Consider the following 27,429-nt stretch of genomic DNA (forward strand, 5'->3'; position numbering starts at 1 on the left):
ACAGTCAAATTTAAAATATAATAACGGTTTAGAGAATATTTATTATTTTTACCGAGGTCCTCATTTTCTATATCAAATTCATAATGCTCGTAAAATGGAATACTATGTGTGCCTAATATAGAATGGTATAATGTATTGAAATTACACTTTTAAAAAGGCAATATATGATATCATTATTCATAAAAAAATATAATTTATTATTTATGCAACATAACAAAAATTAGCCAGAATTAATTAATATTTATATTAAATTAACAACCTTTTCCTTTCATTTGTTTATTTATATTTAGAGCAAATAAACATCTTACTGTTGTTCTAGGAATCAAGTAAATCTTGTAAGTTAGACGACACCTAACTAATAGAAAATACGTTTATGTAATCAAAACGAAATCAGAAGTACACGAATCCTAATATGAAATATTATTACTTATTCCATGGGTATTAGGCTTAAATTAAATAACAAAATTAAAATTAGGATCGAAAATTAATATTTATCAAAATATTCTTTAGTTGATTTAAACATTGAAACTGAGGCAAGCATTATGTGGAATCCATCATCCTTCACTGAAGAATATCTCGATAAATATTGATTTCTGATCCTATGTACCTTAATAATCTTTTAATCTGTATTCAATAGACTTTTGAACGACATGATTAAAAGTTATACATTACAGTTAAAAAATTCTAGGTGATCTTCATATTTTAATAAAAACGGAAAATAATAAGAAATGAATTGTCGTGCATGCTTCTCTAATATACCAAACAACTTTCGTCGAAACATTTTTTTATGCAACATGTAGTTTACAAGAAAAATTAAAGTGAAAGAGTTAAATGACTATCCCTGTTGATATGTTACCGATGCACTGATGTGGTATCGATGCCAATACGTTAAAAGGTACACTGTAACTCGTGGTCAACTGAAAGTTGTTGGTCTAATCATCAGATCATTAAATTTTGATGCTGTGCTATTAAATATGCGACAAACAGTGTCAATGCGTGATCATTAGTCGAGTACCGTGCAGGTGTCGTACTGTAAAGTGGGCGAGCGACGTCCTTTATACTGAAACCAAGTTTTTTGAAACATCCACGTGCATTACTTTTACACGATTAATAAAACATACTTTGATTAGAATGTCTAAACAAAATTTAGAAATTTTCCACAAAAGAGCAGCTGCAGCGGTAAATTATGTTACTGATTTATAATTACTGTATAAATACTCAGTTCTAAGATGTAATTTCTTAGTAAATAACATATATAGGTTATAATTTTCGTATCCATTTCGTATACAGGAAGAAGAAATAGCTTTTTTGAAGCAAGAAATCAGATTTCTACGAGAAAATATTACAACTAATAACTCCAAAATACACTCTGTAACTAAAGATGAATACATGAAATTAGAACAAGAAAATATAAAATTAAAGCATAGAGTAGCTATTTTGAAAAGGGTATGCTTCACAAAAATCTACTGTTTCTTTACTTTTCGGTTGAACTGTATTTTTAATGACATGTTTTTCGTGTTTGTATTCCTTTTAAACAGACTATCGAAGCTGATAGAGCAAAAACACAAAGCGAAATGATAACTACTGCGTGTAATGTCACCAGTGTATATACTACTTTATTGGAATTGTTTGAAAAAGCTATTTCTACTGCATATCCAGATGTTCCTAATCCTCCAGTGATTATAACATATAGCAATAATTCAAAATTTGGAGATTACCAATGTAACAGTGCTATGCCACTTGCTAAACTACTTAGCAGTAATGGTAAGAGTCAACATTAATATAAATAAGACTTTGTGTCGTCTAAAGTATTGTCTATATTAATAAATATATTTTATTTACCTGTACAGGGATTAAAAAATCTCCACAAGATATTGCAAAAAATATAATGTCACAAGTAAAAGAATCCGATTTAGTTTCTAAATTGGACGTTGCAGGTGCTGGTTATATAAATATATATTTAAAACGAGAATTTGCACAGACAATGTTGAGTGACTTAGTAAAACTTGGAAAAGCATGTCCACCACATACAAAGAAACAAAGAATTGTCGTAGACTTTTCTAGTCCTAACATTGCAAAAGAAATGCATGTTGGACATTTAAGATCCACTATAATTGGTGATAGTATTTCAAGACTCTTAGAATTTTTAGGGCATGATGTACTTAGAATAAATCATGTTGGTGACTGGGGCACCCAATTTGGAATGTTAATAGCTCATCTTCAGGATAGGTTTTCTGATTATTTAACTATATCTCCACCTATTACAGATCTTCAGGTAATTTAATATAATACAATATCTTTCAATTATATCTATTATACAGGGTGTTCGGCCACCCTTGGGAAAAATTTTAATGAGGGATTCTAGAGGCTAAAATAAGACGACATTAAGAATACCAATTTGTTGATGGAGACTTCGTCAAAAAGTTATTAACAATTATATTCAAAAATTTCAAATCGTTTTGGAAAAATTATATTCGGTTGCGGGGGTCAATTATAATCATTTTTGGTGAATATACATACCTCCGAAATTCTACCCTCTATTGAGAAAAAAAATCGAGTAGGTGCTGAAATTTTTCGGCGAAAAAAAATTTTTCTAATCGTTCTAAAAAAATTATTTTCGGTTGCGGGGGCCAATTACAATCGTTTTTGGTCATTGCATACACCCCCGAAATCCTGCACGTTTTCGAGAAAAAAATTCAGTACAGGCAGAACTTTAAACGTTGATAACTTTTTAACAAAACCTCCATCAACAAATTGGTATTCTTGATTTTCGTTTTATTTTGGCATCTAGAATTCCCCATTAAAATTTTTCCCCGGGATGGCCGAATACCCTGTATAAATCTTAGTTCTATAAATATAATTCTATTAATTGAACATCCCAAACATTATAGTGTTTTTATAAAGAAGCAAAGGAAAGGTTTGATAAAGACGAAGAATTTAAAAAACGTGCATACAATTGTGTTGTTAAGTTACAAGCATTTGATCCTGATATGATAAAAGCATGGCAACTAATTTGTGATGTCTCTAGGAAAGGTAAAGTTTTCTGCGTTATTTAAATTAAAATTATAAAAAAATACCATTATTATACTTTCTTTGTATTTTCTAAATATAGAATTCCAAAAGATATACGATCGATTGAACATTAATTTAATAGAAAGAGGTGAATCTTTTTATCAGAAACATATGGAAGCTCTGGTCAAAGAATTAGATGCAAAAGGACTATTAGAAGAAGACGAAGGCCGAAAAGTAATGTGGGGCAAGGATAAGAATGGTATACCTCTAACTATTGTAAAATCTGATGGTGGTTTTACATATGATACTTCAGATATGGCAGCACTTAAACAACGAATAGAAGAAGAAAAAGCTAGTTGGGTAATTCATTTTAATTTTATATTATATTTTGCGAAGTATTTTTCTGTTATTTCATGATTTATTGTAATTTTTATAGATAATATATGTAACAGATGCTGGCCAATCTCAGCATTTTCAAGTATTAAAAAGCTGTGCTGAACGAGTAGGAATTTTAAAAAATTGTCATCGAATGGACCATGTTGGATTTGGTGTAGTTCTTGGTCAAGATAAAAAGAAATTTAAGACTAGATCTGGTGATACAGTGAAATTAAGTGATTTATTAGATGAAGGTAATGTATTAAATACTATTAAGGGTAATATTGTAATTGATAAATTTTTTAATATGTTATTTCTTACATAAGGTTTGAAAAGGGCACTCCAAAAATTAAAAGATAGGGAACGTGACAAAGTATTTACAGAAGAGGAGTTGAAATTGGCTCAGGAATCTATTGCTTATGGATGTATAAAGTATGCGGATTTGTCGCAGAACAGGAATCACGAATATGTATTTTCTTTTGATAAAATGCTTGAAGATAAAGGGAACACTGCAGTGTATTTACTATATGCTTTAACTAGAATATGCTCTATTGCAAGGGCGGCTAATATCTCGCGAGAGAAATTACAAGAACTTGCACAAAATACTCCAATTTCATTGAAGCATGAGAAGGAATGGAAATTAGCTAAAGTATTAATAAAATTTCCTGACGTATTAATTAAAATTACGGAAGATTTGTATCTGCATCAATTATGTGAATATTGTTATGATATCGCATGCACATTCTCAGAATTTTACGATAATTGTTATTGCCTTGAAATGAACAAACTTGGAGAAGTAGTGAATGTAAATATGGGACGTATGTTATTGACAGAAGCTACTACAATTATAATGGAAAAATGCTTTTCAATATTGGGTCTAAAACCAGTTGCGCGAATGTGAATATATTTATACAAACATATAATGTAAAGTAACTATAAAAAAATACATTCTTTATAAAGAATTGCAAAATAAAAGTGTATTGTTTTACTGTTCGTTAAGATGTTTATTAAACAGTATTTCCCTATTCTTTATTTGAATTGTTTCTGTTGTACTTGAAAGTTCAAAAATAAAAAATTTTTTTTTTTTCTTTTTATTTAACATCACATTGACATCAGGATCTGTCCAAGAGATATTTCGTTGCTTTTGAACAGAATACATACTGCTAGTGAAGCAGGATCTATTTTTTTTAATAGGTGGGGTTTGGCTGAACTATATACAATATAGTTGAGCCGTAATCTATTTTTTACCGTACTATTGTTTTTTTTTTTTTACATGGGAGAAATTTTCTAAAGACACCCTTGCCCTCCCTGGTTTCACCTCACAGAATAAACAGGTATGGAACTTATCCACTAAATCCCCACGGTGACCTTCCGCGCGCGTTGTTTTGTTATTGTTTCCAAGCATTTTAATGATGATCAATCTTTTTATGCAGATTTCTTTTAGGAGTTTTATGTGGTGAGACCAAACTAATTTAGTGTCGAAGTTGTTTTCTTTAGTTTTGAGGAAGTAGGTTTTGTTGTATGTGTAGCTGTCATTTATTTGTTTAATTTTTTTCCAGATATCTTTGGCAAGAATTTGTGGGTAAATAAAGATGTGTATTTTCTCCATGATTTTTTTTTGCTTTCTCTGATTATTCTACAGAATTTTACTCTTATTTTTAATTTCTCTTAAGATGTTTTTTGGCTTGATTAAAGGTATGGTGGTTTTCTCATAGTTTGACATTCTGTATTCCACCAGGGTACAGTTTGTTTTTAGTCTCTTGTGTGTGTGTGTGGCCTCAAAATGTCTTTCTACTGCAGTTTTGATAATATTTACGAATTCTTTAGTAATTTCGTTTATCTTGTTTGGTTCTAATTCGTTGTTTGTTTCTACTTTTTCTAATGTGTTATAATGGATTGGTATAATAGTCATTCTTTGGATGTTCCATTTTGGTTGGCAGGGTGGTGCTGGAGGAGGGGTGTTTTTGCAATATTATAAAAACAATTTTTGTATATATAATAAAAAAAATAAATATTTATACTCTATGAGAATATATTTTTCCTTTTGTAATATTTAATTCACATTACATCATTATCTGTTATCAATTTTATTAATCTATTTCATCATCTTTATGAAGTCACCTGTATGCGTACACTACTTACGGTTGTGTCCGGTACCCTACCCATTAGCAGTGTGGACAGATTTGGCATAACTGAGTGCATCGACGTCGACACTAGAAACGACGAACTTCCTTAGCGTTTAATGGAATGGTGGGGAAAGCCGACATATCCTACCACACGAGCCACATATTACGCCAGGTCAGCACCTCATGCAACTTCGGGAATTCGATAAAGAACGTGAACGGAGCCTTTCCTTCTTCCTCTTGAACAGTTGAAGTCCGTACTCGCGGAATTTTTTACATTTCGAGCTATATAGGCACATACATACAAGCAAAATCTATAATAAAAGAAAAATTTATACATAAATACACGTTTTAAGTCCCCTTGATCATGTTCCAATTATTGAAAAAAAAGAAATTATTTTTATTATTCCTATGAATGAGCATATGTATACAGGGAGAAATTTTAATGGGAGATTTTAGAGGCCAAAATAAGACGAAAATCAAGAATACCAATTTGTTGATGAAGGCTTTGTTAAACAGTTATTAATGTTTAAAGTTCCGACCGTACTGAATTTCTTTCTCGAAAATGCGCAAGATTTCGGGGGTATGTCTATTCACCAAAAATGATTGTAATTGACCCCCGCAATCAAAAATAATTTTTCCAAAACGATTTGAAATTTTTTTTTTCCGTCGAAAAATTTCATACCTTCTCGAATTTTTTTCTAGAAAATGGGTAGGATTTCAGGGATATGTCTATTCACCAAAAATGATTGTAATTAACCCCTGCAACAAAAAATAATTTTTCTAGAACGATTTGAAATTTTTGAATTTAATTGTTAATAACTTTTTAACGGAGCCTCCATCAACAAATTGGTATTCTTGATTTTCGTCTTATTTTGGCCTCTAAAATCCCCCATTAAAATTTTTCCCAAGGGTGGTCGAACACCCTGTATGTATGTGCCTATACATATAGCTCGAAACGTAAAAATGCCTGGGCCGTCGAGATTCGAAATTGTATGCCGCGAAAACTAACTTCAGCTGTTCAAGAGCAAGATGAAACGGCTTCCATTAACGTTCTTTATCAATTTCCCGAAGTTGCATGAAGTGCTGACCGAGCATAACATGTGGCTCTTACGTAGGATATGTCGGCTTTCCCCACCACTCCGTTAAACGCTAAGGAAGTTCGTCGTTACTAATGTCGACGTCGATGCACTCAATTATGCCAGATCTGGCCACACAGCTACCACGCTGCATATTAGTGTGCTCCGCGTGTTCGTTAGACGAACGTTAATATTTATAATATTTAGTTGGCTTATGGCCTGTCGTTACTAACAAAATGGTAATTATTAATATTATTTTTTTCTTAAAAATAGTAATTATTACTTATCAGTCCGTTATGAAAATTTATATTAGAATCAAAAAATAACATAAATAACATTTATACCGGCAAATGTGATAACTGCAAAGTTCAAATATGTTTTCAGTTATTCGCTTTCAATATTTGTTTTAAATAAAAAAATATATTTTATTAGAATCATTAATCTGTTTGAATGATACCTAATGTTAAGCATTTTTCTAACGTAAATAAATTTTTGACAAAATTACAATTTATTTGAAAATATGTTATACTAGTTTTATAAACTTAAAATTAATTAAAAAATAAAACTAATTATTTTTACACATTATTGTACACATTCAAAGTAAAATGTTATTTAAGAATAAAATGAATACTACATAAATTATTATTAATAGGTAACTATTGAAAGAAAAGGAACATTTAAAGTGGAATATTTACAAAATATTGAAAAAGAAATACAAGCAAAATGGGAAGCTGATAAAGTATATGAGGAAGATGCACCTTTAGAATGTAGAAAATCTCCACAGGAAAAGTTCTTTGTAACTTTTCCTTTTCCTTACATGAATGGAAGACTTCATCTTGGTCATACATTTTCATTATCGAAATGTGAGGTGAGTACTTAATAAAAACAAGTAAAAAATAAAATATTTAATATAATTTTTACATCAAAATTGAATTCAATCATATCTGTTTGATAATTTTGCAGTTTGCTGTGCGTTACAATCGTCTTTTAGGGAAAAAGGTCCTTTTTCCATTTGGATTTCATTGCACGGGTATGCCCATCAAAGCATGTGCAGATAAACTGAAACGAGAAATGGAGTTATATGGTTATCCACCACAATTTCCCGAAGATGAAAAAGCAGAAGAAGAAATCATAGATGATATTGTAATGAAAGATAAAAGCAAAGGAACAAAGGTAATATAAAGACATATGAAGGTTGTTCACCCAACCCTGGGAAAAATTTTAATGGGGGGATTCTAGAGGCCAAAATAAGACGAAAATCAAGAATACCAATTTGTTGATGGAGGCTTTGTTAAAAAGTTATTAACGTTTAAAGTTCCGCCCGTGCTGAATTTTTTTCTTAAAAATGCACAAGATTTCGGGGGTATGTCTACTCACTAAAAATGATTGTAATTGACCCCCGCAACCGAAAATAATTTTTCCAGAACGATTTGAAATTTTTTTTTTTTCGTCGAAAAAAGGCACCTAATTAGATTTTCGGTATAGAATTTTTTTCTCGAAAGTGCGTAGGATTTCGGGGGTATGTGTAATGATCAAAAATTATTGTAATTGTACTCCGCAACCGAAAATAATTTTTCCAAAATGATTTGAAATTTTTTTTTTCCGTCGAAAAATTTCACACTTTCTCGAATTTTTTTCTAGAAAATGGGTAAGATTTCGGGGGTATGACTCTTCACCAAAAATAATTGTAATTGACCTCAGCACACAACAATATTTTTTTTAGAACGATTTGAAATTCTTTTTTTCGTCGAAAAATTTAGGCACCTACCCCCTGTCGATTTCTCTTAAAAACTCGTTTTTCATTTTTAATAAATTTGGTTGGCACTGTACAGAAAAGTTGTCTAATACTTTTTTGTATGTATCCATGAGCTCTACTTCAGAAAAAAGTTTCATTGAAATATATTCACAATTGTAGGAGTTATGGCTGTTTGAAAATTGGACTATTTTTATGGGGTTTTTCTCATTTTGCGGGGTCAAGGACCAACTCTTCGAATATTTTTGCGATTTGTACATATTCTCCACCAAAATACGCTAGTTTGCTTTTTTAAATATTAAAATCGTTCAATCCGTTCAAAAGTTATGACGTTTTAAAGATTCGCATGAAAATTCGGGCAGACATTTCTGGTCAGAAATTATATTTTCGGTAAGGAATTTTTTTCTCGAAACTGAGTAGGATTTCGGGGGTATGTCTATTCACCAAATATGATTGTAATTAACCCCCGCAACCGAAAATAATTTTTCCAGAACGATTTGAAATTTTTTAATTTAATTGTTAATAACTTTTTAACGAAACCTCCATCAACAAATTGGTATTCTTGATTTTCGTCTTATTTTGGTCTCTAGAATCCCCCATTAAAATTTTTCCCAGGGGTGGCCGAACACCCTGTGTACAAGGTGTTTATATGTTTCATATTTTAGTAAATAAATGATTTTAGAGTAAAGCAGTTGCAAAAACAGCTAGTGCAAAATATCAATGGCAAATTATGCAATCGCTTGGCATAAAACACGAAGATATAAAAAATTTCGCCGATGCTGAATATTGGTTGAACTACTTCCCACCTCTTTCTGTCCAAGATTTAAAGTCCATTGGATTACATGTAAGTTAAACAGATTATTTGTATTTTGGTAACATATATACATACAATATTTAAAGAAATAATGTAAATATTCATTATAGGTGGATTGGCGCAGGTCATTTATTACAACTGATGCAAATCCATTTTTTGATTCGTTTGTACGCTGGCAATTTCAACATTTAAAAGCAAAGAACAAGATAAAATATGGAAAACGGTATACAGTCTATTCGCCAAAAGATTGTCAACCTTGTATGGATCATGACAGATCAGCGGGAGAAGGAGTAGGGCCACAAGAGTATACATTAATTAAAATGAGACTGCAAAAACCTTATCCTACATGCCTGAAGTAAGTTTTACAGAAAAATTATATTTGTTCTAAATACATATAATATACTAACAACTTAATCAAAAAATAAGTGATTATTCTGTTGATCTCACAAAGTAGCACAAATGTTTACCCAGGAAATCCATTTCCCGAATAAGGGAAGTGTTGACATTTTTTTAATTCAGTACTCTTACAAGTAGAATTCAGACTATTTATATTAATGTTTTATTATTTGTCTGACTCTATTAAACAAATCAACTATATTTAAATGAGCGCGAGAGGAGAGCCAGAGAAAAAGTCTGTTATCAAGGCGAGAACTCAAAACCGAATACGCCGTTTCTCAACGCTCCTCACCCCAACGTTGTATTGCTCACCTCAACGGTCTACCGTGCTCATGGACCTTAATTATGGGAAGACGCTCACGTTTTCCCCCTTTGGTCTACCAGGCCTAAGGTGCCGGTTACAACTTTATCCGTGGGCCTGGGATAGAATCTCGACCTTTCAGAATTTCTATCCGATCCGCGAAGTCCGCGAGACGCTTCCAGTCTCGTTTCCGACGGATAAAATTAAAACCAAATGCTTCCCGCTCTCCTTGCGCCCCCTTGTACATTGCTCTTTTCCTTATTTACAATGTAATACAATTAGCCACATTGTTAATATCAAAAATAACCAACAAGTAGCAGCATGTATGCCATATCGAGTTCGCAATAATACACTTCTATCAAAAGGAAAACAGATTATTGTAAATTAGAGAGCTTCTTAAATAACTGAAGGAACTGAAGCGATAAACGATTGAAAAGAACTGAAACGGAGAAACACAAATTATAAACTGATATAATAAACCAAAAAATATTTCTAACTTTCCACTTATTAACATAAGTAGCATGTCACTTGCAGCCACTATTCTTGCGTTGTTTAAACTTTAGAAAATTTCGATGGTTGCATTTTCCTCCATTAGATTGTCGAAATGGCAAGGACACTTCCTCCAGCAATGAAATCGCGAAGGGGAGGTCCATCCTCTAAAAAGGGAATGCAACCAATATGTTGCATACGTTTTATACACAAGCTACATAAAAATGAAACCCTACTTCCTTAAACCAAGCCAAAAAACAGTTTTAATCATGGGATGACTTGGTTTTATTGTAGATCTCTTTCTGACAAACCAGTTTATTTAGTAGCTGGCACTTTGAGACCTGAAACAATGTATGGTCAAACAAACTGCTGGATTCACCCAGATATAAATTATATTGCGTATACTTTATCAAATGGAGATATTTATATATCAACAGAAAGAGCAGCACGAAATATGGCCTATCAAGATTTCTTTAAAGAGGAGGGAAAGATATCAGTTGAATTAAAACTTATTGGGATGGTAAACTTCTATTTACCTTTATAAGGAGCTTAGTCTAATATTAAGTATTAAATGGTATAAAATTTATAGGATATACTAGGATTACCTGTAGAAGCGCCTCTTACAAGTCATAAAGTAATTTACACTTTACCAATGATGACTATTAAGGAAGATAAAGGTACTGGCATTGTTACTTCTGTACCTAGTGATTCCCCTGATGATTATGCAGCCTTAATGGATCTAAAGAAGAAACAAGCTTTTAGAGAAAAATATGGAATAACTGATGAAATGGTGCTGCCTTATAATCCTGTAAGTTTAGTATATACTTTTTACAGTTATAAGGATGTAAAATTATAAACAAAAAACATAATTCATAAACTTTTGTATGTTAGATACCTGTTATTGAGTTGCCAGAATTTGGGAATTTATCTGCAGTGACTTTGTACGATAAATTAAAAATTCAATCTCAAAATGACAAGGCTAAATTACTAGAAGCAAAAGAGATGATATATCTCAAAGGTTTTTATGATGGCATATTATTAGTTGGAAAATATAAAGGAAGGAAAGTTCAGGATGTCAAGAAACAAATACAAAAAGAATTGGTAGATGAAGGAACGGCAGTTATATATTATGAACCCGAGAAAACTGTAATATCTAGATCAAATGACGAATGTGTAGTAGCTTTATGTAATCAATGGTATTTAGATTATGGAGAAGAAAATTGGAAAAAGGAAGCGATGGAAGCCTTAAATAATCTTAATACCTTTCATGACGAAGTGAGAAAAAATTTTATTGTGTGCCTTAATTGGCTACACGAATATGCATGTTCTAGAACTTATGGACTTGGTAAACTTTCATAATAATTTTAACTAAACGTATTGCACAATTTTGGTAGTTTAAACGTTTGAATTTCTATATTTTAGGTACTAAATTACCATGGGATGAAGATTGGTTAATAGAATCTCTCTCAGATTCAACTATTTATATGGCTTATTATACCGTTGCGCATTTATTACAAGGAGGATCATTTAAGGGCGATAAACCAAATACATACAATATCAAGTAAGGTTTCAAATTTTAGATTAAAAATCTATACACGGTGTTGTACATAAAACATTACACATCATCATTGAGAAATTATTAAAAATTTGCTAAAATTTAAGTAGTGAAACTACTCTCAAAAATTTCAAACTTCTGATGCTACTTCAATATTATTTGATTTAAAAACGTTTTCCAAACAAATTCTATATGATTTTTAATGAAAAATAACATGGTATACATGTCAGTAACAAATAATTTAAAAAAAGTTAAAATATCATTTGTCAATACTATCATCCTTGTTACTTATGTTTTTATACAATACATGTTTCGCGGTATTCAACTTATGAAACAAAATGACCAAATTAGTTGAGAAATTGCTATATTTTACGGTAGTCTACTATTGTTAAGTCTTTTAAGAATACAAAAGCAATTTTCGTTTGACCGACCCATATACAAATGTTTACATTTTCATATGATTCTTGAACATTTTTTTGCTTAGCTTACATAGTCAATGAAATATAACAAGAATTATTTCTTAATACGACAGTAACAACGTCTTATACCTATATGTACGTATGTTAAAGTAATGATTACATTTAGAGCTAATCAAATGACACCAGAAGTGTGGGATTACATTTTCTTCAAAAATGCAAAATTTCCAAAAACATCCATAAAAAAAGATGCTTTAGATCATATGCGACGTGAATTTCAATACTGGTATCCAGTAGATCTAAGAGTGTCTGGAAAGGATCTTGTACAAAATCATCTTACATTTTTCATTTATACTCATGTTGCAATATGGTCTGGACAATCCGAATTATGGCCAAAAGGAATAAGAGCAAATGGACATTTACTATTAAATTCAGCTAAGGTAAAGTGAAACGCTCTGCCACCTTGCCCACAATTTTTGCAAAAATCTATAAGTATTAATTTATTAGATGTCGAAATCAGAAGGTAATTTCTTGACGCTTGCTGAAGCGGTAGAAAAATTTTCGGCGGATGGCATGCGACTTTGCCTAGCCGATTCTGGTGATTCAATAGACGATGCTAATTTCGTTGAAAGTGTGGCAGATGCTGGAATTCTTAGATTATATAATTTTATTGAATGGGTTAAAGAAGTATTAGCATCTAAGAGTACCTTTAGACAAGGAAATCCACACACATACAATGACAAGGTCTTCGAAAGGTGTTTATTAAAACATATTTATAGTTCTACAGTAAAATCTCGATTTAATGAACTAATTGAAAAGAAGTGGTATCCATTAATTCCAGTGGTTTGTTAAATTTAAATGTTCGTAAAATAACATTTGTATGAAACCAAAAGTTCTTTAAATAACAAACCATATGTTGTTAAGTACAGGGGAATTCGCTTTTATATTAAAAACTACAAATTTAGCAATCACTCAAAAATGTGATACTAAGTCTTACATATATAAAATATTGTTATTGAGAGAGTTTGTAGTAATAGCAAATAATTTTTGTATCTGTGTATTTTTGTCATATAAAATACTTGTATATTTGAAAGGTTTTTGAAACGTTTTAAAAGATTGTAAAAATTTATCCATGATATCTAAAATCCGTTAAATTGAGATTTTACTATAGTTATAAATTCCATATTAAATACATAATTTAACTAGTGAAATGAACCTAAAAATACAAGAGACTGGTGATAATTATTCGAAAATGCTGTACAAGGAAGTATTAAAAACAGGGTTCTTCGAATTGCAAGCAGCAAAAGACAAGTACATACAGTTGAGTGCATTAGATGGTTTTAATTGGATATTAATTATGAAATTTATAGAACTTCAAATCATTCTTTTGTCTCCGATTTGCCCACACGTCGCCGAACATGTATGGAAACTTATTGGTAAAGTAAGTATTTATGTTTATCTCTTTAATTAAACTTCAAACGAAATTCTAAATAACATTGTCGGCATTTAGATAAAATAAAATATTCTTTAATAGGAAGGTAGCATATTAAATGTTACATGGCCTCATATAGGAGAAATAGATGAAATTCTTATAAAATCATCACAGTATCTTATGGATACTGCACATTCGTTTAGACTTCTTTTAAAAAGTTACATGACACCAAAGAAAGGGTCAAACAAAAGCAATGGTACAGCAGTTATAGAAAAACCTACAGATGGCATAATTTGGGTAGCCAAAAGTTATCCTCCTTGGCAAAGCATTATTTTAACTACAATGAAAGATTTATACCTTGTAAGTAATTATTGCAAAATACACTTGAAAAGCAACAAAATTCTCTGTTTAGACTAAAGCGTTTTATATTGAATCACTTTATAGAAAAATAACAATAAACTGCCAGAAAATAAAATTATTGCAGTAGAATTGGGGAAATTACAAGAATTAAAAAAGTACATGAAACGAGTAATGCCATTCGTACAAGTTATGAAAGAAAAAATGGAACTTACCGGATTAAGTGCGCTTAATTTAATGTTAGATTTTGATGAATTCAAGATTCTTCAAGATAACAAAAACTATCTTCAAAATACTTTAGATGTAAGTAAAATACTTTCTTTGTACATTTATACACAGGTTGTTATCAAACGGGTGGTACCATCGGACAGGAGGTGATTCTACGTGCGAAAATAAGTCGAAAAAAAGAAATAACATTTTACCGTTTGAAGCTTCATTTACGAGAAAGTCGAGTTTGAAAATGTGTAGATAATACGTTTATTATTATTCTGGGATTGTCAAGAACAATATTAAGAACTGCTGTATGCAAATTTATAAATCTTTTACAACCACCAAATTTGTGGTAATTATGAAATGGACTGCACTCAATTAATCTCTACTGTTTTCTGTATTGCATTTTTGTCTGGATGGCGACGATTTGGAAATCGTTGTCTGTAATGCTTAGTCCATGCTGTTACACTCCCATTGCAAGCTCCTAAAACTTTCACCATGTCAATGTATTCACGACTGCTGTAGCGAAACATTGTTACAATTCGACCGATACAAATAAACTAACAATAAGAGTAGCCGATAGCCGTACTGCCGAAGATAGAATGCAAACATTACAGAGGACAACGAACATGAAAGTGTAAGCGAAAATGATCATGCTACGTGCGGGCTTGAAACAATTTTCAAACTCGATTTTCTGATAAACGAAGCTTCAAACGGAAAAATATTGTTCCTTATTTTCGCACGTAGAATCACCCTCTGTCCGATGATGCCACTCGTCCGATGACACCTTGTATGTGTAAATTTCTTGTATTTATTGACTTACCGATTTATCTAAATTTAGTTGGAGACTATTGTGATAAAGTACACCGATGAAGCTTCCGAAAAAACAAAACAAGAATGCTGTCCAGGCTCTCCGTACATGAATTTTTCTAGTAAACCTGGCATTTCAGTATGTATTATGAATCCACAAAAGTGTAGCGGTTTATTTAGGATATCAGTAAAGATCATGGATGCCGATAGCGTAACAGACATCAAATCACGAATATTAAAAGAAAATAAACAAATAAAAGGTATGTATTCCAAACTCAAAAATAATTTATTGTAATCTACGGTAGCAAACATTCATTAATATTCAAATTAAATTAAAAAAATTTTATTTTAAATGTATCTCATTAAATTATAAGAGAAATTTTTTTAGTAATAAGATCAAATCAAGATAATTACTTGATATTATTTATTTTTTCAGATCCATCATCAGTTTCTCTATACCGTTATAATGATCCCCTTTTAGGACCCAGAAGTAAACCAGTTATGGATAATATTTTGCAAGGTAAAACTGAAATACCTCTTAACTCTACATTTAATGTCGATACAAAAACCAAAATTATTAAAGTAAATGTAGAAGGTAGCATACATGACATTGGCAACGATCTAATATACATAGTCCAATCTGAGAAAAACTGAAATATAAATTTTATATTTTTGTTATTTAATACATTTGTATAATATGTACACTGGAAGGTATTCAATTTATTACATGATCAATAAAGTTTGTTTTATGTTTTTCTGCATATTCTTTATATCTTAATAACTTTATTTATAAAAAAGTATTACATGAAAACGTTGTATAACATATTACTTTTTATTTATACATTGTTTCAATTTTAAAGTAAAATTTGTTTAATGATTGTTTATAATTATGCTTAAGAAAAACTGCTGTTATCACGGAATGTATAACAAAAATATTTTATATTTAGATTCTTGAGAATACCTTCTTATTATATTGTAGTACATATAATGCATAAAATTATTTATATATTACATATGTACAATAAATTGTAGATACTTTTCATTTATTCTGTCAATTATCCACTTCTGCTCGTATTTTCTTTATATCTGCAGCATGTGTTCTACAACATCCACCTATATATCGTACACCCATATCAAGCCATTCATTTATAAATTGATGTAAAGAATCCCCTTCATCCTTTTTCATCCAACCAGTTTCTATTGTATATTTCTCACCACTATTGGGATATACAATTAAAGGTATAAATTCTTGTTTAGAATGTCCATTAATTCCTTTCAATAAAGAACTCGCACATCGTGGTGCGATACAATTAACGCCAACTGCTAATATTTGTCCTGGTAAAGCCATTTTATAACTCTGTATTGCAATTCTTTGAAAGTTAGAACCATCAGCTATATTCTTTCCATCGTCGCGACAAGAAAAAGACAACCAAGCCTTAGCATTTGGAAATTCTTTTAATAAACTAAGTAACGCTTCTGCCTCTTGTTTACATGGTATTGTTTCCATCGCTAATATATCTACGCCGCTGTCGATCAATTTACTGATACGAGGCCTATGCCAATCCATAAGAAATTGTTTCGATACGGTTGAACAGTATTTACCAGTGTATTCTGAAGCATCATGTAAACAGGCGCCATATGGTCCAATAGATCCAGCAATTAATGGATTTTCATTTAAAATATCTCCTTTATTTTCTATTTCTTTCTTGTATAAATTTACAGCTATTTTAGCATAATTTACAGCTTTACAAAATAAATTAAGGCTTTCCTCCTCTGTCATACTCATGTGTTTTAAAAAACCATCTATAGATGCCTGATAAGTGTTTGTGATAATTATATCAGCTCCAGCTCTTAAAAAATCCAAATGTGTAGAGATAATAGCTTTAGGATTTGTAACAAGAAATCGTGCTGTCCATAAAGGATCACCATCTATTATATCACCAACATGGGTTGCTAATTGTGTAGAAAATCCACCATCTAACACTTTCACTTTTTGCATGTTTTTCTCTTAAAATAGCTGTATTTGGTTGTTACAAATTATTATTAATATTGTGTAAATAATAAAATAATTCGTTTATATAAAAAAATGTAACATCATTTTCTAATTTAGAAAATAATAAATTATGTAATTTTTTGTAATAACGGCACGTACTTCTTAACGTAAATAGTACCACAAGAAATCACTTCTTATATATGTACTTTCACGCACGTCTTAGTTATTTAAATGTTTCTGAAAGACTGAGGCAATGTTTTCTATAATTGGCCTTATAGAATGCACTTATTCCAAAGTCCATAAAGAAATCTCAGATAAATATTAAAGCGAATAAAGGTTTAAGTAAGACATGTTTCAAGATTACCCAATAAAAGATTATTTTTTATATCTATATTGTGAAGATTTTATCAGCAAGATCAAATTCCGTCACATGTTTACATGCATTCGATAAATTACGTATTTTGTGCTGCACACAGCATATGTAATATTTTCTACTTTTTCAATCTGTATTAAACACGAGTCTGATAAGTTTCGTCAATATTTATTTACCACTATCTTCCATCAGATAGATTTAAAGCTACTGTAGACGGTTTTAACTTTAACAATAAAAATGATAAATGTATTCCACTGTAGAGTATTTTATTTCATTAAAATGCAGTTTATAAAATGTAAATATTTTGTCAATAATTTATTCGCAGATTCAGAAAAAATGTATAGTTAAAATACTTATCAAAACTTTGTGCAACTTATTTTTCTAGTCTAAAAATTCAATAATAATTAGAAATCATTGCAATATAAAATGTAAAATGCAATATAAAATGTATAAATTATGAATATAGTTATTATACTACTGATATATGTGTATGCTAAAATAATCATTTATTTATAATGAAAAGTAAAATTAATAAAATTTTAATAAACACAAATTATCGACTTTTAATTTTAGATACAATCAATTAATCCATCACTGTTTTCTTTTTTTTATAATTATTTACTTCCTTCCTGATCGATTTTATGTTTTCTGCATACATTCTGCAACAACCTCCAATGTATTGTATTCCAAGATCTAACCATTCAGGGATAAAACTTTCAAAAGAAACACAATTTTCATCTTGTATCCATCCTTTGGTCGGAGAATATATTTCTCCACTATTAGGATATGCTATTAATGGTATGAATTTGTTTTCTCCACTTTTGTTAATATTTTTTAATAGGAAAGATACATCTTTTGGAGCAAGGCAATTTACACCAATAGCAATTATTTGTCCTGGTAAAGCCATTTCATAACAGTGTCTAGCTACTTCTTGGAAATTGCTTCCGTCCACTATATTTTGACTGTTCTTTTCGCAAGAAAATGAAAGCCATGCTTTGACATTTGAATATTGTTGTAAAAGTTCAATCAATGCCTCTGCTTCTTGATAACAAGGTATAGTTTCTAATGCTAATAATTCTATACCAGCATTTATTAAAATGTCAATACGTGATTTATGCCATTGAATCATAGTTTCACGAGATACAGTTTTGCCATAAGCTCCATTATATTCTGAACCATCATGTAAACTAGCTCCATAAGGCCCACAAGAACCAGCAATCAAAGGTTTTTTATTTTCAATGTCATTGTTATCTGCTATTTCTATTACATAATCATTAACAGCTTTCTTAGCAAGATGAACAGCTAGCTGTAACAACTTTATGCTCTCATCTTCAGTTATAGATAAGTGTTTCATTAAACCAGAAACCGAGGCTTGATATGTATTTGTTTCTATGATATCTGCACCTGCTCGCAAAAAATCTAAATGTGTAGCATAAACAGCGGTAGGATTTGTAGCTAAAAATCGTGCTGTCCACAACGGATCGCCATCAATTTTTTCACCAACATGAGTAGACAATTGCGTAGAAAATCCACCATCCAGGATCTTGACATCCAACATCTTTCGACACTTTTCTACGAATATTCAACGTAATACAAAAATTATTTATCTTTTTTATTACAACACTTAAATACGTAAAGTATAAATTTTGAAAATGATTTAGTACTTGTAGTATGAATGATTAAATTTTGCACGATTAAAACTGTAATAAAACTAAATGAACTAAACTGACGACACAACGATTTCGTATTATACATATATCGTCAACTTGTAAATTAATTGCGATAACCTTCTCATGTAACTTATAGACAGACTCGACAAGCTTATCTACCGTTATCTGAACAAAATATTGTTTCTGCTTTCTTTGGAAATTATTATTCGCAAATAAAATCTATTCTAATTTATCGTTTTAATATACACATAAAACATAAACATATCAATATGTTAATATTGAATTTGTATCTCGCACAAAGCGATCGATGCATATACATATAGGGTATTCGGCCACCTCTGGGAAAAATTTTAATGGAAGATTCTAGAGGCCAAAATAAGGCGAAAATCAAGAATACTAATTTGTTGATGGAGGCTTCGTTAAAAAGTTATTAACGTTTAAAGTTCCGTTTGTACTGAATTTTTTTCTCGAACGAGGGTAGGATTTCGGAGGTATGTGTAATGACCAAAAATGATTGTAATTGATCTGCACAACCAAACACAATATTTTCAGAATGATTTGAAATTGTTTAATTTAACTTTTTAATAACTTTATAACGAAGCTTCAGTCAAAAAATTGATATTCTTGATTTTCGTCTTATTTTGGCCCCTAGAATCCCCCATTAAAATTTTTCCCAGAGGTGGCCGAACATCCTGTATCTTTCCATAAATTTTAAATTTCAAATAATCTTCTGTTTCTTGATATTTTACAAAAAATTAGTAAAACACACAATCTCAAATTTACTCTATGTTGCTATAAATAAAGATATAATACAAAATATAATATATTATTTAATATATTACGTTCTTATAATTTCGTACTTCGATTTATCTTTTTTTTAATTTAAAAAGTAATTTATTTAAATACTCACTAACAAGAAATTTTAATAAGTTTCAGTTTTAAAACTCAATTTTTAAATTGTATATCTTGTGCTTTTAAACAATTATACATTTGAGAGGAATTTATTTATATTACGTTTTTATAATTTTGTATTTCTATTTATAAATCTTTTTTTTTTCCAAGTCAATACTTTAAGAATATTGTAAATTTTTGTAATATTTACATAATAAAAAAAATATAAAAAAAGGATTAACTATTAAATTTGAATTTAAACTAGAAAATATCACATACCGAATTATGTGAATTAAAAACAGATATTAAGTACTTACAATGAGTTGAAAGTAGAATAAAACAAAATTAAGCTAAATAATAATGTAAGAAATTATGTACAAAACATGTCTTACTTTACCACTACTTTAAGTAGAAGGAAATGTTCTATTTTTCATTTGTAACATGTATTTGAAAAAATGAAATACAAACAATTATTGATTCAAATGCGTTTACAAAATACAAAACATAATTAGATGCATGTTGTAATTCAAAAAGTTAAGAAATCTATGCAATGATAGAATAAATGATCTTGTATAACCAGATGTGTGATGACATGTTGCTTTTTCTTTAAATAATTATACATTTATTAATCAGATTTTTCGGTTCATAAATCAATACAATTTTTATTTCTGTATTTCTATTATACGTTATTTGTTAATATTTATTATTGTTATTATTTAATAGTTAAGAGAAATATGAATCGTTATTCAAAATATATTAGTGAAATATGAGATTTAGACATTTATTACAACTTTATAATATTCAATAATACAGAACCATTATTACAAATGTTAAATAAAATTTTTAGCATTTATAATATTCCAAGACTTTTTTCCATAACAGCATGAGGTTGACCCATTTGTTCTCTGAATTCAGGTGTATTAAGTACATCTTCAAACCTAAATATATGACAAGAAATAATGTGTCAAATGAATGTTCTAGTGATGCACAAGTATAATCTGTTATTAATATGCAATTAACAAATGGATTTTCAAAATAAATACAAAAATTTACCCTATTTCCTCATCTCGTCCAAGTAGAACATCTCTCATCATATTTGATGATGGTAAAAATGGAAGTCTACCAATACTCTCAGTGGCTTTTAATTCCATTGCTATACGCATTGGAGCATGTATTCCTTGCGTATTTCTGAGTAATGTCATATTCATACGATCACGATTTTTTTGATACTGAAATATTCTATAAATGTACAAGGTACCGAAACAATTATTCTAATTCTTAAAATTATTTTCTTACATTTTTCTCAGATGCTTCTATAGGATGTGAATAGCCTATACTTTGCCTAGTTCCTGATAACCTAATTAATAAAAACGAAATAATAAGTTAAAATATAAACATGAGAAAACATTTTTTGATTACAATATGTCACAATATATCTGTTCATACCCTGAAACCATAGGATTAGGAATACCATAACTGCCATTCTGAATGTTGAAGTGACCGTCAATAGTAGGTTTTGGAACAACTGATGGTAACTCGAAACTCTAAAATTTATTATTTTAATGTATCGTATTAAAGGAGTTATAACATTAGTTATAACTTATCTTCTAACTTATAAAAGATAATACTGTAAACATCTTTTCTAACATAACCTTAATATTAAAGGAAATGATAACTTTCGAAATATACATTAAAATTATTCTAATGAATTTCCTTCAATAGTTAGAAAACAATTACAATTAATATCATCTATTACCATTATTTTTGAGATATATATATAATTCAAATTCCTACAAAAAGCAAAAGTCACTTCTCACGATTCACAAGACTATATATTGTAATCATAAACTCATACAAATATAACATGACTAGCAATGTTACCAAAATGCAGACCGGTGCCTACCGGAAACTGCCCCTCCACTTATGCACACTAATGCACAGTCCACGTTCACATGACTGTGCAAAAGCGTATATAAGAGGAGGGGCAGTTTCCACATGACACTAGTCTGCTGTCTGGTAACACTGAACATGACATTTCATATATACAGGGTGTCCGGCAATCCCTGGGAAAAATTTTAATGGGAGATTCTAGAAGCCAAAATAAGACGAAAATCAAGAATGTTAATTTGTTGATCGAGGCTTCGTTAAAAAGTTATTAACGTTTAAAGTTCCGCCTGTAGATAAGCAACCTGCATACAGCTGCGTGCAGGCGATACTAGTTCTCATTCAGCACGAGAAACTCTACTTACTGACGTATCGACAGCCTTACAGTTTTCTGAGTGAGAACCACTAGCAGCCTTTCGCAGATTGCCGTTCTACAGGCGGAACTTTAAACGTTAATAACTTTTTAACAGAGTCTCCATCAACAAATTAGTATTCTTGATTTTCGTCTTATTTTGGCCTCTAGAATCTCCCATTAAAATTTTTCCCATGGGGGGTCGAACACCCTGTACATATACAAGACAGTGGTAAAAGCGGAATCATAGACTATGGTACGATTTTCATCTTTATTATAGTATGCGTTATGACTCCTGATTATGTGTTTTCGATTTCGTTCTTGTGTAAAGGGAGAAGTAAAGAGGGAGAATGAAATCTGCAAAACCAAATTTAAGGGCATATGCGCTTAAGTTGACCAATAGGAGTCGTACACTGATCTCTGTTTAAGGATCAGTGGGTATCAAATATCAAAGTTTCCAAGAGAAGTATTGAGTAGAGACGGCTACTCACTAGCAGCTAGCAGCTAAATGTTGAGTCATTCAACTTGAATGTTGAATCTGAATCGAGTATTTCGTAGACTATCGACAGCCTTGGTATAAAACTAGTGGATCTAGATAAATATAACCAGGTTACTGCCATTGGCAGTCATACTGTCACACATACACATCTCACAGAGCATGCAAAAATACTTACCGTGTCACACGTAATTAAAATGCTAGTAACATAGAAAAAAAGTAAATTATAAATATTTAATGATGTTAGTAATACAATTGAAGAAATTATTAAATTATATGATATCAACAAGTATTTATTTACTATTTTAATGATAATTTAGTTTAATCTACCTCAACTGAGAATATGTTCTCATTCTTGTGAAATACATGTAGTAGGTAAATGTCCATTACAATTACCTGGTAACAAAGAACTGGTTATACTTATTATTAATATGAAGCAGGTATAAGTAAACGTACGAGTCAAAGTGGTACGATACTAGTATAACAAAAGTATATTTTCACGAAAAATATGGAATTATGAGGCGAGAACATATTTATTAAATAATAAATGGAGAATTTCAAATTTAGAATTACAAATTTATAATGAATGAAGAATGCCCGAGTTGTAAACAAATAACAAATACATCATGTTCAAGGCTTGTGAAAGACAGTTGTGGCCATACTAAATGTCGTATATGTTTACTATATGAAGAACAAGGATGTAAAATCTGTAGTAATGAACATTATGTACAAAATATTGGAAATTATGGTAGGAAATTAAAATGTTTCATATGTAGAAGATTAATTATGTTCATTCTTATCTTAGTAATTTAGTAACAAGTCTTATTACAATTTTATATTCAATATTATTTATTTATATTTCATTTGCAGATTGCACATCTACAGCAAAAGGAAATACAAATAATATTTCTACTTTTGATAAAAATACCAAATATAATGAAGAAATAGTACTACCCTTGGAATTAGTTATTAATAAACATTCTAAATCTAAAACTAATAATTCTGAATTCCTTTCTGTCAATTGTACAAATAATTCTGAATTATACAGTGAAAGTATATTGAATAAGAGAAAAAAAGTATATAAATCTACAACTGATGTTAAACATGGAGATATTTCTGGTAAGTTATATATTTCCAAGGTAGAAACTGACAATGTACCTTTAAATGCACATGGATGTTTAAATCACAAGTCTGGAATAGAACCATCATCTTACAACAAAGTAACAGAAATATGTGGTTTGGTAAGTGTGAAAATTCATACATATTATCTAAGGAATCATCACAACATATATTATAATTATTTTGTAGGAAATTAAGACAGAGTTTTCAAGTAATGAAAAATTAATAAAAGATAAATCCATAAAAACTTGCGATCGTACACATATTTCAGTAATACCTGGATCACCAGAAAGATATAAATGTAATATTTGTAGCAAAATTTTTCAGAACAAGAAAGGAAAATGCTATCATGATGCTTGCTTAACAGGTGTTAAACCTTATCAGTGTTCCTTTTGTGACAGAACTTTCATTAAACGTTCTCATTTTGAGTATCATGAAAGAGTTCACAGAGGATATAAACCATTTAAGTGCAATCTTTGTGAGAAAGCATTTCCTCAAAAAAACAAACTTAATAGGCATATGTATTCACACAATAGTAAGTTCTAATGATATGCTATTATTTATTTTTATATTATAAATTTAATTTCTTCAGATTTAAAGTAACAATAAATTAATAAGTGTAAGTAAAAATTATCTGTAATTTTTAGAAGAAAAACAATTTGTATGTACTAAATGTAATAAAGGATATACTAAACGAGATGATTTAAAAAATCATTTGGATGTGCATAATAGTGCAAAAACATATTCTTGTAAAGAATGCGAAAAATCTTTTGGAATATTAACCAACTTAAAACGTCATTTAAAAACACATATAAGTAAGTATATATACAACTAAAACTAAAATTTTGTACACAGTCGTATTATTCAAATAAAATAGTAAAATATAAAAGATTAAATAAAAGATACAAGCAATAATTTGTCAAATTACTTTTATTTAATTGTAGACTACTTATGCAAATTACTTATGCATTATCGTTATTTGTTAATAGATGAAAGACCACATGTATGTGATCAATGTAATAAAAGTTTCAAAGATAAGTCTTTGTTAATCCGTCATAAAAAAACACACGGAAAAGATCGTCCATTTTCATGTGCTCACTGCAGTAGAGTTTTTTTATCAAAAAGTGAATTGAGACGTCATTTAACGGTGCATTCAGGTATGTTTTACTAAAAATATGTATTATAATAACATACTATAATACTATACAAAATTTTTATTTTAGAGGAAAAACCATTTTCTTGTAAATATTGTCAAACCGTATTTAGAAGAAAAGATAATTTACATCGGCATATTAGGCATCATCATCCAGACAATCCATTTTATAATGCCAAGAAATTACAGAATCCTGTATCTGACAGAAGTACTAACTTGGAAAAAACTAAACAAATCAATTTGAAACAGAAACAAAGGCCAAAAAAATCATACAAAATAACTTCCAACTTGTTACCAAAAACTTCAACTAAAGTATCTGTGGTTTATGTAAGTTCTAGTGATCAAATCAGCTCTAGATTAGATTCAATGGGTAATATTACACCCGTCATAAGAACTACCAGTGAAGTAAGTAATGCAGTTCCTGTTATTAATGGACCAATTAGTATTAAAAGACCAGAAGATAAGACTGATAATAGAAAAAAAATATTCACATATACAGAACCGATACCTCTTGCTGAAGCTGTAGTAATAAATAGACGAATTGAAGAAAAGTTGTATCCACAAAATGTATCCAATCATAATTATTTTTTCCGAAATTGTTTGAATTGTATAGATAAATCATATTCCACTTCTATAAATCAAACATCGCGCACAAATCTTAACATGAAAAATACAGCACATAAAACAACTCTCGACGAAAATTCATTTTCAGAAACAGATTCAAATACGCAAACAAGTGTTCAATGTCACAATGAAGAAAAACAAATTTCTAGCAAAAAAGATATTAAAATAAATATTGAAAATGACAATAAGCACATAGAAAGTAATTTCATGGGAAGTATGCAATTAAAACCATGAATATTAGTCAAAATATTGATATAAATTAAGAAAAATAGTTCTTAACAATTATGAACAATAAATAAATAAATTAAATATCATTAAGTATGAATCAGATTATTTAAAAATTAAAACCAAACATTTTCGGAAGATTTAGTTCTACAAATGAAGATTTTAAAACAACAAATAACACAATCTACTACCAAAAAATCCTAAAGATACAAACGAGTAAAAACAATGTGATACTAAAAATGTTAAATTGCAGATACATTCAAATGATATGATTAGCGAATTAAATAAAATAATATTTTGTTATAACGCACTATATGATTACAATATTAATTGAAGTACTGTTATAATATACAATTATGTTTAAAAATAAAAACAAAAAGTATATTCAATATTTGCAATAATTCTATCCATTCTTTTGAAGTAAAAACAATAATAACTTCTACACAGTTATGGAAGTTTTATTGTTAATAGTAATCCTCTTTTATCAATTGAATTTTGTAGTGTATTTATAATAAAATTTGAGATTTTAAAAAGAGATATAAAAATCGAATACCAACTGTACGATGTTTCTGATAAAATTAATGTATGTAAATTATGTTTAGACACAAAATGAACTAATGAACTAAGTTCTTTCTCAAGCTATGAACGTAAATAATTTGTAATGAATGGATAGGATCTTGTGTACTTTTATGTTACCACAATAAAATATACTTTGTAGTAATTTTCTAAGACTGGATATTTAGGTTATAAGTATTCTTTAGATCTCCTCAGCTGGTAACAATAAAAATTTGTATTAGTTTGTGGTGGATACCTATTGATCTCGACACAATCTTTTATAAGTAACAGCGCATTACTAACTAGTCATACTTCTAATATTTAGAACATTTATTCTATCATGATAGATTTAGGTATATATCAGCTGGTCGCGGCATAATGTCTTGTAAGCGCCAGTACATCATCTTTAGTCATAGTCATCAACATTTCATCTTGTACCCTTAATCAATAAAAAAACCTTTGTTCTATCTCTTCCCTAATACTTTCTATAAAGACACATACAGCGCTATATCTATTTAACCTTGAAATAGCCTTAAAAAATCCTATGAGGGTTACATGTAAATTTTTGTATTCAAACTTATACATTTTATTGCCTATCCTTATAGCTGATGTTGCAACGTTTTCATTTTGCATTAATGTTTAAATATAGTTTGTTTGAAAAATACGATTGTTTTTAAAAATAAAATTATATATGAATGTTGGATTTTCAGCAGTATTAGAAAATATCTATAATGTACATTACATGCAAGGTTCGAAATCACAGTCAAAATGTGTACGTTTGTCGGTTTATATGGTTTTAATTTCTTCTTTAATATTGTACGAATAATCTACTCGTTTGTTTGAAATACTCCATTGTTAGCTGCTACTATTCTAACAGATATTGTAGGGTAATTGAAAAATATAACCAACACATTTGTCTCGTCAATTTTTGATCAACTGTGATTTCAGTGTTTGTCTTTCTTCATACTTTCA

At 29.7% G+C, this 27,429-nt stretch overlaps 6 protein-coding genes across 15 annotated transcripts; 3 read left to right on the plus strand and 3 right to left on the minus strand.

The window, feature by feature from the left end:
* Window positions 1–882: 882 nt before the first annotated feature.
* On the plus strand, window positions 883–4,364 carry Argrs (arginine--tRNA ligase-like protein). Its single transcript, XM_076776525.1, has 8 exons — window positions 883–1,179; window positions 1,291–1,446; window positions 1,539–1,764; window positions 1,851–2,275; window positions 2,892–3,033; window positions 3,113–3,372; window positions 3,449–3,641; window positions 3,714–4,364. Exons 1-8 carry the CDS (start codon window positions 1,132–1,134, stop codon window positions 4,286–4,288), a joined length of 2,025 nt encoding a protein of 674 aa, XP_076632640.1. The 5' UTR covers window positions 883–1,131; the 3' UTR covers window positions 4,289–4,364.
* A 2,349-nt stretch (window positions 4,365–6,713) lies between these two features.
* Leurs (Leucyl-tRNA synthetase) lies at window positions 6,714–16,189 on the plus strand. 2 transcript variants are annotated; one of them, XM_076776549.1, is made up of 16 exons: window positions 6,714–6,828; window positions 7,242–7,457; window positions 7,553–7,762; window positions 9,025–9,186; window positions 9,267–9,511; window positions 10,637–10,862; window positions 10,932–11,150; window positions 11,234–11,687; window positions 11,765–11,903; window positions 12,483–12,753; window positions 12,821–13,068; window positions 13,520–13,754; window positions 13,848–14,105; window positions 14,190–14,405; window positions 15,154–15,382; window positions 15,559–16,189. In XM_076776549.1, the coding sequence occupies exons 1-16, from the start codon at window positions 6,826–6,828 to the stop codon at window positions 15,774–15,776; spliced, it is 3,549 nt and encodes a 1,182-aa protein (XP_076632664.1). In that variant the 5' UTR covers window positions 6,714–6,825; the 3' UTR covers window positions 15,777–16,189. The 2 variants fall into 2 exon arrangements, with proteins under 2 accessions (XP_076632664.1, XP_076632665.1); XM_076776550.1 differs by lacking the exons at window positions 6,714–6,828; window positions 7,242–7,457 and having other exon boundaries at window positions 7,650–7,762; window positions 9,008–9,186; window positions 15,559–16,188.
* LOC143347417 (betaine-homocysteine S-methyltransferase) lies at window positions 15,386–17,124 on the minus strand. The gene is made up of 2 exons (XM_076776554.1): window positions 16,084–17,124; window positions 15,386–15,772 (listed from the first exon to the last, which is right to left on the minus strand). Exon 1 carries the CDS (start codon window positions 17,119–17,121, stop codon window positions 16,174–16,176), a length of 948 nt encoding a protein of 315 aa, XP_076632669.1. The 5' UTR covers window positions 17,122–17,124; the 3' UTR covers window positions 15,386–15,772; window positions 16,084–16,173.
* A 930-nt stretch (window positions 17,125–18,054) lies between these two features.
* On the minus strand, window positions 18,055–19,670 carry LOC143347416 (betaine-homocysteine S-methyltransferase). Of its 3 annotated transcripts, none has more exons than XM_076776551.1 (2): window positions 19,153–19,670; window positions 18,055–19,060 (listed from the first exon to the last, which is right to left on the minus strand). In XM_076776551.1, the coding sequence occupies exons 1-2, from the start codon at window positions 19,241–19,243 to the stop codon at window positions 18,072–18,074; spliced, it is 1,080 nt and encodes a 359-aa protein (XP_076632666.1). In that variant the 5' UTR covers window positions 19,244–19,670; the 3' UTR covers window positions 18,055–18,071. The 3 variants fall into 3 exon arrangements, with proteins under 3 accessions (XP_076632666.1, XP_076632667.1, XP_076632668.1); XM_076776552.1 differs by having other exon boundaries at window positions 19,318–19,667; XM_076776553.1 differs by having other exon boundaries at window positions 18,055–19,046; window positions 19,111–19,667.
* A 1,146-nt stretch (window positions 19,671–20,816) lies between these two features.
* Pomp (proteasome maturation protein) lies at window positions 20,817–21,964 on the minus strand. The gene is made up of 5 exons (XM_076776770.1): window positions 21,806–21,964; window positions 21,496–21,593; window positions 21,346–21,406; window positions 21,103–21,278; window positions 20,817–20,987 (listed from the first exon to the last, which is right to left on the minus strand). The coding sequence occupies exons 1-5, from the start codon at window positions 21,806–21,808 to the stop codon at window positions 20,900–20,902; spliced, it is 426 nt and encodes a 141-aa protein (XP_076632885.1). The 5' UTR covers window positions 21,809–21,964; the 3' UTR covers window positions 20,817–20,899.
* Window positions 21,965–22,875: 911 nt separating this feature from the next.
* Window positions 22,876–27,121, plus strand: LOC143347730 (uncharacterized). Of its 7 annotated transcripts, none has more exons than XM_076777196.1 (7): window positions 22,876–23,221; window positions 23,349–23,529; window positions 23,652–24,022; window positions 24,228–24,435; window positions 24,548–24,715; window positions 24,890–25,057; window positions 25,124–27,121. In XM_076777196.1, the coding sequence occupies exons 1-7, from the start codon at window positions 23,213–23,215 to the stop codon at window positions 25,909–25,911; spliced, it is 1,893 nt and encodes a 630-aa protein (XP_076633311.1). In that variant the 5' UTR covers window positions 22,876–23,212; the 3' UTR covers window positions 25,912–27,121. The 7 variants fall into 7 exon arrangements, with proteins under 7 accessions (XP_076633311.1, XP_076633309.1, XP_076633310.1 ...); XM_076777194.1 differs by having other exon boundaries at window positions 22,876–23,248; window positions 24,090–24,435; window positions 25,124–27,119; XM_076777195.1 differs by having other exon boundaries at window positions 22,876–23,233; window positions 24,090–24,435; window positions 25,124–27,119.
* The last annotated feature ends 308 nt before the right edge of the window (window positions 27,122–27,429 follow it).

The sequence above is a fragment of the Colletes latitarsis genome, chromosome 11 (genome assembly GCF_051014445.1).
Source record: "Colletes latitarsis isolate SP2378_abdomen chromosome 11, iyColLati1, whole genome shotgun sequence".
Taxonomy (NCBI): Eukaryota; Metazoa; Arthropoda; class Insecta; order Hymenoptera; family Colletidae; genus Colletes; species Colletes latitarsis.

Bases quoted from the DNA above. Each gene is read 5' to 3' on its own strand.
- Argrs (XM_076776525.1), top strand. From the start codon at position 1,132: ATGTCTAAACAAAATTTAGAAATTTTCCACAAAAGAGCAGCTGCAGCG. The intron at 1,180-1,290 runs GTAAATTATGTT...TTTCGTATACAG, and splicing joins ACAAAAGAGCAGCTGCAGCG to GAAGAAGAAATAGCTTTTTT. The intron at 3,034-3,112 runs GTAAAGTTTTCT...TTCTAAATATAG, and splicing joins TTGTGATGTCTCTAGGAAAG to AATTCCAAAAGATATACGAT.
- Leurs (XM_076776549.1), top strand. The intron at 14,106-14,189 runs GTAAGTAATTAT...ATCACTTTATAG, and splicing joins CAATGAAAGATTTATACCTT to AAAAATAACAATAAACTGCC. The intron at 15,383-15,558 runs GTATGTATTCCA...TTATTTTTTCAG, and splicing joins AGAAAATAAACAAATAAAAG to ATCCATCATCAGTTTCTCTA.
- LOC143347417 (XM_076776554.1), bottom strand. From the start codon at position 17,121: ATGCAAAAAGTGAAAGTGTTAGATGGTGGATTTTCTACACAATTAGCA.
- LOC143347416 (XM_076776551.1), bottom strand. From the start codon at position 19,243: ATGTATAATACGAAATCGTTGTGTCGTCAGTTTAGTTCATTTAGTTTT. The intron at 19,061-19,152 runs GTACTAAATCAT...GAATATTCGTAG, and splicing joins TTTAATCATTCATACTACAA to AAAAGTGTCGAAAGATGTTG.
- Pomp (XM_076776770.1), bottom strand. The intron at 21,407-21,495 runs GTATGAACAGAT...TTTATTAATTAG, and splicing joins CCTAATCCTATGGTTTCAGG to GTTATCAGGAACTAGGCAAA. The intron at 21,279-21,345 runs GTAAGAAAATAA...AGAATATTTCAG, and splicing joins TAGAAGCATCTGAGAAAAAT to TATCAAAAAAATCGTGATCG.
- LOC143347730 (XM_076777190.1), top strand. The intron at 23,530-23,651 runs GTAGGAAATTAA...TTTCATTTGCAG, and splicing joins ACAAAATATTGGAAATTATG to ATTGCACATCTACAGCAAAA. The intron at 24,436-24,547 runs GTAAGTTCTAAT...TGTAATTTTTAG, and splicing joins GCATATGTATTCACACAATA to AAGAAAAACAATTTGTATGT.